Consider the following 17,138-nt stretch of genomic DNA (forward strand, 5'->3'; position numbering starts at 1 on the left):
TATCGTCTGAAGTATTCAGATGTTTATGTCACATCTTTTATGATATTTAGAATTTTTAATAATATTTTTTTGTACAGCTCACAACTCTAACGACTAATTGAAATTGTAAGGTGGCTATCTTTTAACATTGGAGATGTTAAGAAGTTTAATGTAGATCTCTTTGATGATGGTCAAGTCTTGTAAAGTTCTAAAATAATTGTATTAAGAAATAAACAATATATGAGGATGTTAACAAGCACCCTTTTTTCTCTGGCCTACTCCCTTTTCCAAATGCCATTAACTTTCATTAATATCATTTCTACTAGATGTCAATAGATGTCAATATGTCTGCTTCTTGGTAACTTACAAATTTGTTTCACATTGTGTACATAAACATTCGTTGGAGTCACCTCAGAATATGCTCAGGTGTGAAGAGTACAGAATATTAACATGGACATCATTTTTCAGGAAATAGGATTTTGGCACAATAAATAACTTTTAAATTTGTGGACTCCTTTTAAGTAAAATATGATACATTGTTGCCGATTCTTGTTGGTGAGATGTACGATATGTTGATTTAAGGTAATCTTAGAATAATTAATTTGTTAATATTGATAACACAATGAAATTTAATAAAATCACATGACAGATAAAATTGCTAAACCCCTTTCAACGTTTTGATTTTAATGACGTTTAAAAGCTGTTGTGAAACAATCTGATTCAACAAAACTAGAATTATATTGCAAATGTTAATCAAAGAAAGACCATGACAAATGGAAGTTAAAGATCTAAATATGATTATATGATGTAATTTAATCATGTGTTTAAATTTAAATTGATGATGTTAGAATTTGTACAAAAATAATATTTTTTAAAATAATCAATGAAGTAAATAGATATAATATAATAATAATTTTTTTTTCTTACTGTCAAATTTTAAATTATTTTACAATTTTTCATGATTTTTTCGTTCTTATATTTAATTATTCTTGAATCAGAATCTCTTATATTTTTTATATTTCACTCTTCAATGGTCTGGAATACCCATACAAACTAAAATTGATAACATCATTAAAAAAATAAAATATATTCTATATTGTGACTCAACCTTTGATTCTTATATTTAATTATTCTTGAATCAGAATCTCTCATATTTTTTATATATCACTCTTCAATGGTCTGGAATACCCATACAAACTAAAATTGATAACATCATTAAAAAAATAAAATATATTCTATATTGTGACTCAACCTTTGAAAATACAAAATAATGTGGTCAATAAATAGAATCAAGAACACTAGTTATAATGAGTTCAACAAGTGCCACATAGTGGAATCGAAATAGTAATTTATTAATTTTAATTAATATATTGTTTAATTTAATTTAATTTAATTTATTTTATATTATTTATCTTTCTTGTTAATTTGTAATTGAAATAGTAATTTATTAATTGTAACTAATATATTGTTTAATTTAATTTATTTTGTTTTATATTATTTATCTTTCTACAATTGTGTTGTCTTAAATGTATAATTATAAAATATTTTGTGAATAATTAAAATTGCATTGTTATTAATATACAATTTTATATTATTATTAAATTATTATTAGTATATTACCATTTTTTTATTATTAAATTATAGTTAGTATATTGTTACTTTAATTTGTATTATTATATTATTATGAAAATATAAATATTAAAGTTTTCTTTCTCTTCATAATTTTCTCTTAAATATACATGTTGAAGATAAATTAAAAAATATGTCAAAATATATTATAGTGTAAAAATTTAATGTTATTTATAATGTCCAAATATTTTTTTTATAAATTCTTGTTTGTATTATATTGTTTTTAAAGTGACAACCGGCTATATAGTTGCCACTAAATCCATTTATTTTGGATTTCCTAAAAATCCGCTCTATAACAAGTAAATTGTATAAAAATTTAAAGTTAAAACTTGTTTGTGATTGATTCACATTAACTTTTTTAATAACTAGGTAGTTGGAAAAACAAAAAACTCATTAGAATAGTATTGTCTTACGGCAAGTACTATTAACCTACATTAGAATATGAAAGACACTTCACAACTATTGCTTAATTAAAGTATCCTAAATCTCAATGTAATTCATTGTTTTAAAGATCATATGTTGGGATTTATTTAAATTAGCATATTTAATATTTCGTACACACTTTGTTGGATTGGATAGTCTTACATCTAAAAATATGGATAAACAATCTTGAAGACCCTTTTAAAGGTGATATTATTTGATAGACACCAATAATTATAAAGAATTCTCTTACTAATTAGTTTATTATTGAAGAAAAAATATGAATTTAAATATTATAGTTTATAGATATAAACTATTAACATATATTCTATTGTAACACTATTAATTGTTTGAGTTTTTATAGATAATAATTTAATTAATCATTTTTTTTTGGCTATTGAGTAATAAGTTTGAATAATAAAATTCTTTACTACAAAACTTGTCATCTATTTTAAATTAAAATAATGTCTATTTGTTTATTGTCTTTTAAAAAATTATTATAACAAATAAACACAAGTTATTAGGACATCTAAGAATCTATTATAGAAGATTTCTTGTTTTGTAGATGTTTTGGGAGACATCTAGAGACATCATCTCATATCCCATATTGCCACATAAATATTTTTATTGCCAACAAAATAGATTGACACAAATTTCAAGTGATTGATGAATCAATCTTGAGAAAGACGAGTTTATATATTATGCATAGAAAAATGAGACATTAGTAAACCAACACATAATCAAAATATGCAAGTAGGAGAATTTTACCAAATTTGTATTCTTTTTCTAATCATATTAAAAAATTAATAGGGTGCAATGGATGTTATAAATAACAAGGCAAGCAATAAAGGTTATTGATACTAGAAAAATAAATAAACATATTAGAGCAGTTTCCCTATGTACACTGAGTTATTTTTCACCACCCTTACATATGAAAGAATGCATGAATATCAATGTACATTATAGTTGCAAAAAAATAATGGAAGATGTAATAGTTCATGTTCTTGAATGAGCACTCTATAAATTGCTTGTTAGTTACAATTCTTGACAATTGGTATTTCACTCCACAATTAAAAGGACATATATTGAATACATAACATGTAACAAATTAAGACGTATGAAGGTTCACACCAAGTCGACACACCTTCCAATTATCCGCATAAAGGTTCTACACACAGCCGCATGAACCAAAACACATAAGTCGGTTCATATCAATCTACTTTACCAAGCACTTAATCGGAACCCAAAAATAAGATATGCGGATCACCACGAAAAAAGCATGACATGCTATGAACAATATCCAATGACCCACAACAACCTTGGAGCACTAGCAAGATGAGGAATGCAGCGTATTCCTCCACAAAGTCTTGAAACTACACCAACACTGATCACAAATATAAATGACACTCGTAGAGAAACATCCATCCAACTGAGAAACTGAGATCGATCTATCATAATCATTCTAATAGAAATTTGATACATATCCAGTATATACACATACTTCCAAACAAATATATTGTCCACTAGGACAATCAACAAGATAGTAACACATTATTTAGACCAAACCAAAGTCATTAATCTTCCGAAAACACAACATATCATCAATGTTAGCCATCTAGAAAGCTTATAGATATTAGCATAGCATATTCACCTATTCCTGAAAAACATCACATCAATCTGCACAAGAATCTTCATAGAATTTTGCGTATCACTGACTGATAGGCATATGTGCCAACAACCAAATACAATCAATATCAAGAACATAACCAAAATATCAAGATTGCGTACTTCATTACATCACTTCCGGACTAGTAGCACTAACAACCAAAAAAAATAACCAGGCCACCAATAAGTCAACTAGACCAAGTAGGTTTGACATGTTGGACAACAACAATAGGTTTGACATCTGTGACAACAAAGACTCATATATGCAACAGTTTGTATATTCATGTGATGGTTCTTTCTTTGAATTTTTGAAGAATTATCATAGTTTGCAATAGGTTCTATTGTGACCATTTCACACATCACCCCAATGCAGATGGAGACACCATTTTTTGGCTTGCAATTTCAATCTTGGGCAACTTAGTAGTATTCTAGATCTCTCCTTCAGATGAAATGAGTTATATCAACTCCTCAAAAGATTGGATTGGTTGTTAAGATAAAAAGTTGAGAGGCAATTGTCTGAGAGATTTGAATCTGATTGCTTGAATTTGAAGTGATGTGGTTGTTTGAAAATTACCCTAAATATGAAAAAGTTTTGGATTATAAAAAATGAAGCATATCCTTCTTCCATCCTTCCCTCCATCCCATATCCTTCATACCCCCTTTGCCATGGCATCCTTCATGCCTCTCTCTATCATTCCTACCATTCATCATCCCCTACTCACCCACCTACCTATCCTTCATCTACCCTTCCTTCCGTTTCACCCATTTCCTAACCCACACCTCATAACCTTTACCTCCCTTATTCCCCTAAACTTACCTTCCATCACCCCAATCCTATCCCTTATCCTTCCATTTTCCTTCACTTACCTATCCCCATCTCCTATCTTCACTCTCTATCATATCCTAAACTTCCTTCACTGTCCCCTTATACCCTCCATCCCATCCTTTACTACCTTTTACCTCCCACACCTTCCAATCCTTATACCTCCCAACTTCCATTTTCTACCCACCCTCAAATCCTTGTTCTCATTCCTTACATCCCCCAGCATCCTATACTTCACATCCTTCACACCTATCTCCACGCAGCATATCCCTTATATCTCCATCCCTTACCACCCCCTTTTCCGTGGCATATCTCCTTCCAACCTTCCGCGTACCTTTGGTGTATTGCCTAAGTCCAAAATACCCCAACGAGCATGTAAAAGAAGTGTGTGCTGCCAACAAGGATAAGGAGGGGCCCACTCATAAAAGAGATGTTTTATTTAAAAGATGAGATTGATCCCACCTCGACCTTTGGAAACCATGATAAAAGTGAAAGGCCAATGCGGCGCTGATTTGGAATGACCGACTTCCAACGACAGAGAGCATTGAATTTTGAACAGTCGTTGGAAAATTTAGAACTTTAAAAGAAATTAAAACATTTCAAAACAAATTCGGGGAATCGGTGCAAGGGGAATTTGAAAAGAAATTTAAATAAGAAAATTAAACATTTTATAACCTGTCGGCCTTAAAAGGAATATGAAAGGCCGAAGGACATACACCGATTCAAATGATCAATGCCTATAAAGGGAATGGTTGATCATTTCATTTGATCAACCATCCATTCAATTTTTTTTATTTCTCTCTCTAGCAGGCACAACTCTCATTCATTAGCAAATTGCCACAGATAGGAATATTTTTAGAGCAGAATCTTGATCAGTGAAGAGCAGATTTTGAACATCATATTTATAAATTATTATTAGCAATCTCTTATAGGTCTGATTTTGATATGTTCATCATTCTTTCATCAGAACCAAGTCTGATTTTGTGTGATTTTAGTCATAAGCCAGTGATTTTGTGTGATTTTAGTCATAAGTCAGGGTTTTAATTGAGAAATTCTTGTCATAATTTGTTTTAGAAAAAATTTATTTGGCTGATCCGCATTTTAATTGAAATTTATTTACAAATCTAATAAACATTTTTGAAGAAAAGTCTGATTTTTCATAGTCAAGATTTTAGGATCAGCATCTAAGTTTAGGAATTTATTAAGATTTTAAGTAAAGTATCAACTCTAAAAAAGGGATTGCTAACCTAATAGAAGATTTTTAGTTATACAAACATTAATATCATATTAAGATCCTAACTTAGACAATTCTTCCAAGAGGTAGATGGCAACCTCGAAAGATGGAGGTCTCACAAGGCAAGCTCTCATCAAGGAAGATGCGAAAGGAGCACTATCGAAATCGAAGATTACTTCACTATGGGCAAATGTGGGACGCACCAACTTGGGTAAGATTGACATGAAGAAATTTCAAGGCCCCCTCTACACAAGCAAGCCAACTGGGATTTCAGAGAAAATGATTGAAAGTGGAGTTGTCCAAGCAGTCGGTTCCTTCCTACCATCCAATGTAATGAGCTAATAGCCGAATGTGCAAGACACTATGATGTCAATAGAAGACAAATAAAGACACCTGATGGCAAAGTATTAGCATTCTTGTCAAAGGTTGAGCTATCAGTGAGGCATTTAACATACCCAAGCCTAAAGATATGATATACAAGAATAAAGAAGCAACATTGGCAATCTATGAGGATGACCCCGACAAATGCTTAAGCATCATCAATAAGTATTGGTTATCAAAGGCTCGGCCCGCTCTTAGCAAAGTACCAAGGAAGACCCACCGAATGGACTTCAAGGAGGAATTCAATGATCTGATTACCCTGCTCAACAAGATCATGCGAAGTCCACATGCCTCCTCATTTGAGAATTGGATGTTCTACTTCATGGAAGCGGTAACAACCGAAAATGAGAAGATCAATTGGGCCAAGAGTATAAGAAACAATCTTGATCTTCAATTGAGAAGACTTGAGCGCACCAAACAATTTCATATGAGCTCCTACATCATCTACTCACTAGCCATAGCCAAAGAATACACATGATTGATGTATAGAGGCCTAGTAAGGAATGGAAAGGGAGAAATAAGGGTATGCAATAACTACACACAACTACATTTCCATAACAAGGCTTATTATCAAAGAGTGAATGATGCCTCTCCATGCATATAACAAGAAATATGCAAGGAGGCATCCATCAAAGGTTGTCCCTGCAAGCACAAGACTTGATGAAGAAATATGGTTCTTGGTTCATTTAGTTTCTCAAGTTCACTTACATACGAGTTCAACGATGCTTATCTCGACCATACAAGATTCCATGTTATCCTACTGACAAGATGGTGTTATTAGAGGTGTTGAGACAATTAGTTGCATATGACAAGACTCTTAAGGGCAAACATAAGGCTAGGATTTCCTTTCCCATTGTAGTTGGATAGTCATTGGAGGTATATCCATCTTTGTAGACAGTTGAGAGGTCAGAATAGGAGATGAAATTTTATCCCTTCACTGAATATCCTTTAAAGAATAATTTTGATCCATACAACAACATGAGGAGGAAGAATGATAACAAGCACAGACATAGGCCACACATAGAAGACTATTGGATGAATGCCAAAGATGATTTTGAGATTAGAAAGATGATGTTCTTCAAATTGCCTACAGATATCATCAAGATATTCAGAGTGTTCACAATCCTAGATCAGGCGCAATATGATGGAAGGCACCTCCTGTGTGCTTATGAACAAGTAAAAGATAAAGAAGTGGAAGTCAATTGGGTTGAAGTAGAAGTCACTAATATGAATGAGTTGATGAAACCCATCTTGGCTTAGACAAAAGGATGGGTAGATTATCAAAATAACAAATTAAAGAGTCAAAATGCGCAACTCACCTTTGATATGATGGGAGATCTAGACTCTTCAGCTGAGGAAATAGAAAGCGTAAGCATAAGCAAGAACATTACCTAGTCAACCCAGCCTATGAGTTGTAAAAGAAAAGGAAGTCAAAAGGAGGGGTCAAAGAAGAAGAAGCAAAGGACAAGTACAAGTCATCCTTCCACCAACACCTCTTCCATCCATGAGGTCAATAGGAACAAGATGACCAACAATGAAGGGAAATCATCTTGGAAGGGAGGTAGTGATCAAGGTGCAAATGAATCGCTAGAATCCACTATACATAAAAATGAGAGAGATAAAACAACTAAAGGAAAGCAACCCCATGTACAAGACCCTCCAAGAGCACAAGAAGCAGTTGCAAATGACAAGGATGTTGAAGATGAATACGTGGATATAGGAAATCATGATGATGGGTGACTTCTCCACCCCGAGCAAAACAATAAATCAAGGAGTTATAGGTAGAGGAGGAAAGATCCACTATTCTGGCTTGGCTACAAGAGAAAATCAATAAGGAAGTGATAGTAACTGAAGATGAAACAATTGACAACTTGGATGACTTATTGAATATGATTGGTCCGATAGAGGAGAAGAGGAAGGCTACCAAGCTTTCAAAGATCACAAAAGATAGTGTTGGATCCTGAGTCATACAGATTTATACTCCAAGAGTGGACAAGCCACAATATGAGATCGTTGTTGATGAGCATGATTTGGAGACAATTGAGTTAGGACCTATTAGTACAGAGTGGGCAATGGAAGACTTGGATGATACAGTGAAGACAATCTGTGAGAGATTACAAATTGAGCTACAACATAGTAAGAAGCCAGACAAATAATTGAATGCCTTGAAAAATTATGTGCAACAACTTAAGAATCCCATAAGGCAAGTTCATCCTTAAAGCATGCCTCCAACATTGCTTCCACCAGACTCAATAGATGATTTGGAGGAGATGAGAAATAATTCCCAAATGTTGAAAAGATGGATTGACACTTGCTTCACTTGATTTGGAGACAATTGAGTTAGGACCGATTACTACAGAGCAGTCAATGGAAGACTTGGATGATACAATGAAGACAATCTATGAGAGATTACAAATTGACCTACAACATAGTAAGAAGCTAGAAAATAAATAAATGCCTTGAAAAATTATGTGCAACAACTTAAGAATCCCATAAGGCAATTTCATCCTTCAAGAATGCCTCTAGCATTTCTTCCACCAGACTCAATAGATGATTTGGAGGAGATGAGAAATGATTCCCAAATGTTGAAAAGATGGATTGACACTTGCTTCACTAAGGCGGATGAATTTGTGGGGGAGTTGGCTCATTTATTTGATACACTTTTGACCATACTTGACTGGACTACTATCCTTATAGCTTCTTATGATGTATTTGTTTATACAAGGGATTTCACCATCCCAAGATTGCAAGCTCTAATGGATATTCCAAGACAAACCGTGTTGGATGCTGGAATAGTAAAGAATGGGCAGAAATATGACTTTTGTGGATGGTATTCTATGCTCAAAATGAGAAGAAGTGTGTTTGAAGGCATCAATAGTGGTTGTGATTGAGTTGCAAACATGATAGAAACAATAAATGATAAGACTATAGGAGCAACTGAAATGATTCTTGGAGTAGAATTGAAAGCAAAAGTTGACATGGCTGTTGACAAGATAGCAGAAAAGGTCTGAAATATCTTCTTTGGAACTTCTGGGTCACTTTCATAAGGACAATTGGAAGATATTCAATCACTTATGACACTAGTGAGTAGGATTAGTGACTTGGGACCCAAATGGGAAAAGATCTTCGCTTCATCTATTGAGGAGTTGGACTACATGGAAGATCGGATTAAAATCATGCCCAATGTTCCAGAAGACGATCTTAACTGCATCATGACCAGATTCATTGAATTTGCTTCTAAGGAAAGAGATAAAGGAAACAAGCTTCTAGAGGAAAGTTTGTTGTGATCCCACGTGGTGTCTATTTTCCCATTGGAGAAATTTTCCTCAAAATTTGCGCCAAAAAGATGTTCATTTCTTATTGGCTGATTTTAGAAATTAGTTGGTTGGTTGCAACTAACCCTAATTAGGGTTTATTTGTCTCAATCTTAGCCATTCATTTTAGGGAAATCTTGGTCCTCTATTTTATTTTTGGAGCTCTATATAAGCTACCATTTTTCATTTGTAACAAAGGACATAGACTTGAAGAATTGTTGCTATTTTGCTACCAAGTTAATATAAAGACATTGAAGTGTGGTGATTTATATTCTTATCTTTGGAGCATTTGCATGGTTAATCATCTTCTCAATTCAAAATTTGAATGTTTTTTGAAGTACCTTAGTTGAATGAATATAGCAGTGTGTATGATTCATGGTGAAACTCATATATTCAAAGTACTTGTGCTTAGCTGATTGTTAAGTGCTTTGTGTGGTCAACCGAATTCTCATATAAAGTTAACTTCAATTATTATTCAAGCATTGATATGCATTCAGATGATGATGTCTATGTTTGTTGATATTAATTTGAAAATCATTTAAATTCCTTTAGAAGATTGTATTAGCCTTTGTGAAGTTGTTCCTCGCATGTCAAAGCAAAGACTAGTAGAGTTTCATCAAACGCCATCCTTCGTCCTTGCATTCTTAGGCATAGTTTAGTATCCCTCAACCTTTCAACTTTGGCATTTTTTTATCAATCACCCATTAGCAATAGTAAGAGAACCATATTGCAAATCATTTGAAAAACATTCTTGGAAACCAAGTAATATCTCTTAAGAAACATATACATAAGGCCTCTTAGATTACCAGCAATCACATCAACCAATTGGGCTATCTACACATCAAGACCCGACTAATGAAACCTTGGAGTCATCTTGGTTGATCATATAACTTAGCATCCAAGAATATTTTGGTCAAGAGAGGATAGAATACCTTTGGTATTTTATTCTATGTTAGGGTTGTCTAAAAAACACATCAATAGGTTCCACCTTTCATCCTTGTTTGATCATCTTGAAGAGGGGGAACTATAGCCAATGAAGTGATGGCATCATTACTCATCTTCAAGGGTTCATTTATTGTCATATTTGTATAATCGTGTTCCCCTACTTGGCACACCTAGAAAGAAATTGGCTTGAAAATGCAAAAGGGATATTGTCTTAGGAGTTATTGATATGCATGTTGATGATGGCATTTTGGAGTCTATTGTTGATTTTGAGTGTCCTCATGCTATTTGGATTAAAATTTGGGAGTTATATGGAGATCTTGATACTTAGCCATTCCCTGATGATCCCAATGTGACTCTTCATTCTTCAAAGAAGCTACCCCATGATTGTGATCTTTTGGAGGTTTTTGACACTTTAATCGACGTTGCTTTAGAGGTTTTTTATTGTTCTTCAGAGATAGTTGATCCACCTTCACTTTCATTGACTTCTTATCCAAAGTCATTGATTGAAACTTCCATCATTCTTAATCAATAGGACCATCATTGTCTTTCCATTTTGGTTGGAGGACACATTTCAACATATTCATCTTTAGAGTTTCTTTTACATTAAATTCTGCATAGTTTTAGTTTGTCCCCTTCTTTGATTGGGCATGTACCTGATTAGATTGTGGCATCATCATATCATTTAGACAAGGAGACACATGAGCAATTTTCAGAGACACTGTCATCATTCTTCCTACTTCTATCTTTCATAGCATGTCTTGAATTGGAAGCAACCTGCATCTATACATGATTTTGTTTGTTCCTAAGGGGAGACAAGTAATTTCTAAGCATTGGATCTTGTTTTATCTTCAAACACTTACCATTCTTGTGGGCAATTATTCATTATGGGGCAGGGCGGTGGCTACATAGTCTATCTCTTTCCCTCCTATGGGAAGAGGGGGGGATATCAATTGGATTCTCGTGATGGATGTAGTTCTTGGAGGGTGTTGATGTTCAAACCTCCATACATCGCTTCATCTTTCATGTGTACATGAATTGCATTATCTCTTTTTGGGAGAGGAGTTTTGTCCCATGGGGTTTTTTCTTTTTCTCTATTTGTGAGAGATTAGTTGTCTGATTAGTTGTGCATGGGTGTCTAACATGGCCTAGTTGTTAGAACCCATATGTTGGATCTTCATATTAGTCTTACATCATTTCCATAATTATTTTTCTCCCTAAGTTGCACTTAAGGGGGTGGGGAGGAGCAGGAGGGTGTGTTGTTGTGAATTGTTGCAAATATGGAGTGGTGTGTTGTCATTGATGTCAACCCATGATACATCTATTCAAATACACTTATATGACTAAGGGGGAGAGTGGTGTAGATATCCTATGACATGAATAAGGGGAAGACAAGTGCAATTATGGTATCTACATGTTATCATTGATACCACCTTAGAATGGTGTAGTTCAACTTTGCGGTGATGTGGAAGACAAGGAGTAAGTATTAACTACACAAGAGTTGTACCATATCTTTTGAACTTCAGGTGCATACTGTGTATCTATGTATCAACATATCCTTGATGAGATAATGTTTTTGATGAGTTATATATCAAAAATAGTCAATTTTGACATCTAAGTTAGATGTGGTAGTGAGTACATATGTCTGAAGTGATTTGCAATGATCTACTATTAGTTTGTGTAGCTTATGTAATGGTAAGTTACAAAAAAGTTCTATAAGGCATCAACAATTTATTTTCTAAGGTAGGAACACAATAATCTAGTTTGCATTCTTCCATATAGCAAAATATTGTCTTGCGGTTCAGAATTTAAGTTTGTAGGGCTAAAAAGATGTTATATTTAGAGTTTCAAGCCTCAGCCTCTTCCGCAAAGAAAGTTAGAGATGATAGTGTACCAAATTTTGCCAAGGAAGAATAAAGGGTCTCTGAGGATAAGTCAAATGCTTCACATTTCCACCTTATTGAACAACATGGTCAAGCGGTTTTAAGGATATGATCAAGGATGTCTAAGGTATGTTCTATTCAAGTTCCAAATGATTTGGTCAACCACAAGTTCAGTTTTTATAGTGTCAAAGTGATATAGTTAAACTAGTATGCTTTGTCTTCATTTGTACAAGTAGTTATGTACTTATGCTAGTAGAAAGTTGTGTATTTCAGCTACATGAACTTATGTGGACTCTCCACATGTCTCATAAATGTTAAAGGTTTGAAGCACATGAAGTTTCTCCATATTTCCAATACCACAAGCAATTCAATGTTGTTTCTTTGAGTGACTACTGATTAATGGGCTAACATGGCACAATTTTCATGCTTGTGCCATATTTCCCTATGTTCATGCCACTTTAAGAGATTGTATTGAAATGTTTTTGGGCCTAGTTGAACCTTATGTTGAACAACATGTTATCTCTCTTGGCAAATGAGATTTGTGGCCGACTAGTTAAGCACTACACATTTTATTTACAACTGACCTAATGTGGCTGATTGGTGAGATTAATATATGTCTCATCCACGCATTATCATAAAGCTGATCTAGTTGACTTTTTGAATATTGCGGAGGATATATATATAGAAGATCAAGCATGATTCAGTATGCATGTTGATGATGAGCAGGTGTGAGTGCTTAAGGTAGTGAGCCGGAAGCAGACAATGACGTAGAGCAGAAATATTGTTGACTGACTAGTGGAATAAAGCCATAAATTCAGTCATTCCTTTTGTACTAAAAATTGTATTTCAAGGAGTTGTTGCTTCTTTGGGTTGATGCTTTAAAACAAAGTTGTAATCATGCTTTATAGTATTGTGAGGCTGGATTTGAATAGTAGATCCAAAAAGCTTTCTCATCATGGTTTTTCCATTGTTGGGTTTTCCATGTTAATCTAGTGTTGTGGTTGTGTGCTTCTATATTATTTTTTCGTGCAAGTAGTTAATTCATTTAATGATTTGCTAATTTAATTGAAAAAATTGTTTAAGTACTAAAAAAATTATTAAAAGCTTTGTTCTACTAATGCTAAAAATTTTACCTTACCAAAAACCTTTCTTGTGATTGCCCTTAGAGAAGTTTTGAGAATGTTGTAACACAATATTATCTACATTCTGCCTCATTATATTAGTTTTTGAACTAACACCTTTTGTCAATGGGCATTTGGTCTGCTGGTGAAATTGAGAAGTTCTTAATGAGTCCCAACAGAAATCAAGTCTTGCTACTAGCTAATATAACTTTTAGATGAAAAGTCCTCCATCTTAAAAAAACCCTGAATCTTGGCTTGCCATAAATCAAAATCGGTATGCTCCTTGTGCTCTAACATGTTTTATTTTCCCATCAAACCCTGCATGCTCTGTGTGGTCCAACATTTTTAATTTTCCAAGTCATACATCACCAAGTTAAAGCTGGTCTTGGATTGAAAACTTCATCTTTCCTTGACAGGACAACTTAGGCAGACCTCTGTAGGCTTTATCAAGGTTTGATGTGTTCTACATGTCTGCTCTTCTGCATCTCTGGTACTGTACACCTTCCTCGATGACTATGATTACCAATTTTTTACAAGAAATTCATATGGCAGAATTTTTTTACATAGTCAAAACCTATGACAACAAGATGTATAGACAAAACCTATGACAACAAGATGTATAGATGTGCAAGATCTGTTTCTGTAAAAAAACAGTATGATTTTTTAATCAGCATTTCGGATTGCACTCAGAATTCCATCATCAGGAAGATGTATAGATTCAATACAATAGCACCCTGACTCTGATCACATAATTTTAGGTCGACTTGCATCCTTTTTTAATTTTTAAACATTACAACTTTCTGCCAAAAAAGATGAAATATTCAAGAAGTTGAAGTTTATTTTAGGGTTTAAGGGCATTACAAATTGGACAGGCAAAACAAGATGGGAAAGCCAGGTATGAAGGGAAAAATCCTTTGTAGAACTGAAGATACATTCTCCTAACTTTCATACCATGTTTAGCCCAATGACACTAATCAAATTTACTATAAGTCAGAAGTATATAAATACGGAAAGAGGGGTTGGTCTCGTGAACCTGTAACAAACATCTTCCACAATGATGTGTTTGACTTTCAGGCACCTGAACTTGGCTTTAGGTCCGTATAACAATCTTCAACTACATAGCATAAGATCTTTAACAGGTAGGGGACTTTACTGTCAACTCATCCACAATGAGGTGCTTGATTTTTGAGGCACCTGAACTTGGCTTTAGCTCCATTCAACAATCTTCAACTACATAATATGAAATCTTAAACAAATAAGGCACTATTACTTTCAATTTAGACAGAATTAAGAAAGGGAATTATAAAACATGACATCCCCACAATCAAATTTTCTGGCTGCAATCTATCCCAACAATATGGTCTCCATCACTTGGTACTAGAGATACCAGAAACATGGATCTCTCATTTTCCTTTTCTCTGACAAAGGCAAAATAGTACAGGTTACTCAAAACCAAGGTGAGCAATGTAAAACCTGCCCCTGCTGCAAACAATCCCTTGGGCACTTCTTCACAAGTCAATGTAATATCTCTGTAATAAGTGTGATCGGTATTCTTAAGTGATCCCCAAATAAAGCAATTCTCTGATATGCCAAAAGTAAGCCTGCAAATTGCAATAACAAGAGAACAATATTACCAGACATGATGAAAGGAAAACAAAGCTCAATTTCAATGGTTCGCCTATACCATTATTTTTGAAACAGGCTCTGGGTGACCTGTAGGCTTAATTGGTATGTATGACCAATCACAACTGTAGCCAATTGTTCGGATGATTTGAAAGAGTATCTAATTGTCTAGATGACTATCTATTTGTGAGCATCCAGTTTTCTGATAAATTCTTGTAGCTTTGTTTGATTGTATTGATTTAAGACTTCATGTACTAGGAGCCAATGAAAAAGTAGAAGTAACATACCAGGAGGCTATGAATAACAAAATTGTCCATGCGTGAGGTGTTCCTGGATTCTTACTAGAAATTACACCCCATAAAAAATTTGTATCAGCCATTAATAGTCCATGGCTTATACCAAGTAACAGAAAAGCACCCATTCCATAAATAGTTGCTATGTCTGTATCATATATACAATAGACATATTCATAATAGTCATCTGGAACCAGCCTAGCCTGAAATGGATGATAGGTTTGTGAGGCAACAGTGGATAATCATTAAACCTACTAATGAAGATAAATTAGTTTAGATTTTTTCCTGTCAATGTATTGAAATGTGTAATTTTGTTCATATTTTCTGCTAATATATTGAAATGGGTGTCTAGGTTAGACTTACTCTGCTCCTGTTGAGCTCTGCAGCAACAGCCAATCCAATTGCCACAAGGTCTGCAGTAAGAACAAAGATTAAGAGCAACTTTGAAGGCTTGTCTTCACCCATCTTCCTTAAACCAGTTCAGATCAGACTGTATATATTATATCAATCAGATTAGGCCTGTTGTAGTACTCGATATGCAGTATTTGGAGAGACCCAAAATTTATACAGTTAAAATTTAACATACATTGCAAGCAAACATAGGAAGAGTTTTAAACAAGGAACATTGACTTGTGGGCTTGGTGACCTGTTTAAAGGCTCTTATCATCAGGAATCAAGCGTACATAATTTAAATCCAACAAGCATCTGCCGGATTCGAACCGCTAACTTCTTGCTGAATGTTTCCAGTTCTGAAGGAAGGATTCAATTAACCAGTTTAAAATGTATTATTGTTTTGGGGAAATGCACTCAAGGATAACGATGGGAAACTTCCAACGCAAGAGGAGGAAGTGGGTCTGTGAATTATTCTTATTTATTTCTCTTTGAATGGCAAATGATGCGAGCCTCTTATATTAAAATGGTGCTGTAATGTTGTTTTAGTGTGAAGGGCGTCTTGATAATCTTGCTCCTTAAGTTGTATAAGATTGTGATGAAACATCCAACCATTCTGATATTGTATAAAATATGAATTACATAGAAAAAATATTGATAAAAGCATCTATATATAAATCTATGAAAAGTTATATTATCTTATAAATATAAATATATTATTGTAAATATCAATCTAAAGTTTATTTAGAGAGATAAAGATTTGATGTTAAAATTGAGCTTACATCATTACAAAATCAATCAATCCTCCAAAGAAGAGAATGACATTCAACATTACTAATCAATCAAAGACATTCAAAAAACAGAGTTATTGATTATAACTTTGCTACATCCCATATTAGTAGCCGCACACAAAGTCTTCCAGCACCCATACACCATAGAAAAATCCCCATACCAAATCTTCATCCATAAACTTGTTATCTCTAAGTATTTCCACCCATTATTTATAAGTGAATAGTCAAGTGTCATTCTTTCATTTACTTTTTCTACTTAATACATGATTATGCAACTTTATTTGGTTCTCTATTATATTATCCCCTTGATTATGCAACTCCTTTATGCTTCCATATTTATCTCCCTTCATCTACCACTTTCATGCCCTTGCTCCTCTACTCTCTCCTTCCTAGTCTCACTACTTCCGATTTTGACAATCCATTCCTCTAAACATTGGGAAACTAAATCAATAGGTGTTATAGTTAATTTTGTGCACCCATAGATTCTAAACGGTACATCGTATTTTGACAAAAAATTTGTTATCTTTGCATGCAACTTAATTGCTATTGTTGTAGCTTTTGGGTAGTAACAATGCACACAGTGGGATCCATTATGCACTTAAAATTGCCAATACTTATGTACAAATTGTCCAGCTTAATGTGTTGAAAGG

The 17,138-nt window shown here is 33.7% G+C and overlaps 1 protein-coding gene across 1 annotated transcript; it reads right to left on the bottom strand.

Moving 5' to 3' along the window:
• Positions 1-14,028: 14,028 nt before the first annotated feature.
• On the bottom strand, positions 14,029-16,032 carry LOC131028098 (uncharacterized). The gene is made up of 3 exons (XM_057958324.2): positions 15,671-16,032; positions 15,302-15,510; positions 14,029-14,992 (listed from the first exon to the last, which is right to left on the bottom strand). Exons 1-3 carry the CDS (start codon positions 15,770-15,772, stop codon positions 14,716-14,718), a joined length of 588 nt encoding a protein of 195 aa, XP_057814307.1. The 5' UTR covers positions 15,773-16,032; the 3' UTR covers positions 14,029-14,715.
• Positions 16,033-17,138: the final 1,106 nt, after the last annotated feature.

The sequence above is a fragment of the Cryptomeria japonica genome, chromosome 4 (assembly GCF_030272615.1).
Source record: "Cryptomeria japonica chromosome 4, Sugi_1.0, whole genome shotgun sequence".
Lineage (NCBI taxonomy): Eukaryota > Viridiplantae > Streptophyta > Pinopsida > Cupressales > Cupressaceae > Cryptomeria > Cryptomeria japonica.

Bases quoted from the DNA above. Each gene is read 5' to 3' on its own strand.
- LOC131028098 (XM_057958324.2), bottom strand. From the start codon at position 15,772: ATGGGTGAAGACAAGCCTTCAAAGTTGCTCTTAATCTTTGTTCTTACT. The intron at 15,511-15,670 runs GTAAGTCTAACC...CATCCATTTCAG, and splicing joins CAGAGCTCAACAGGAGCAGA to GCTAGGCTGGTTCCAGATGA. The intron at 14,993-15,301 runs GTATGTTACTTC...TGCAATTTGCAG, and splicing joins TTGTTATTCATAGCCTCCTG to GCTTACTTTTGGCATATCAG.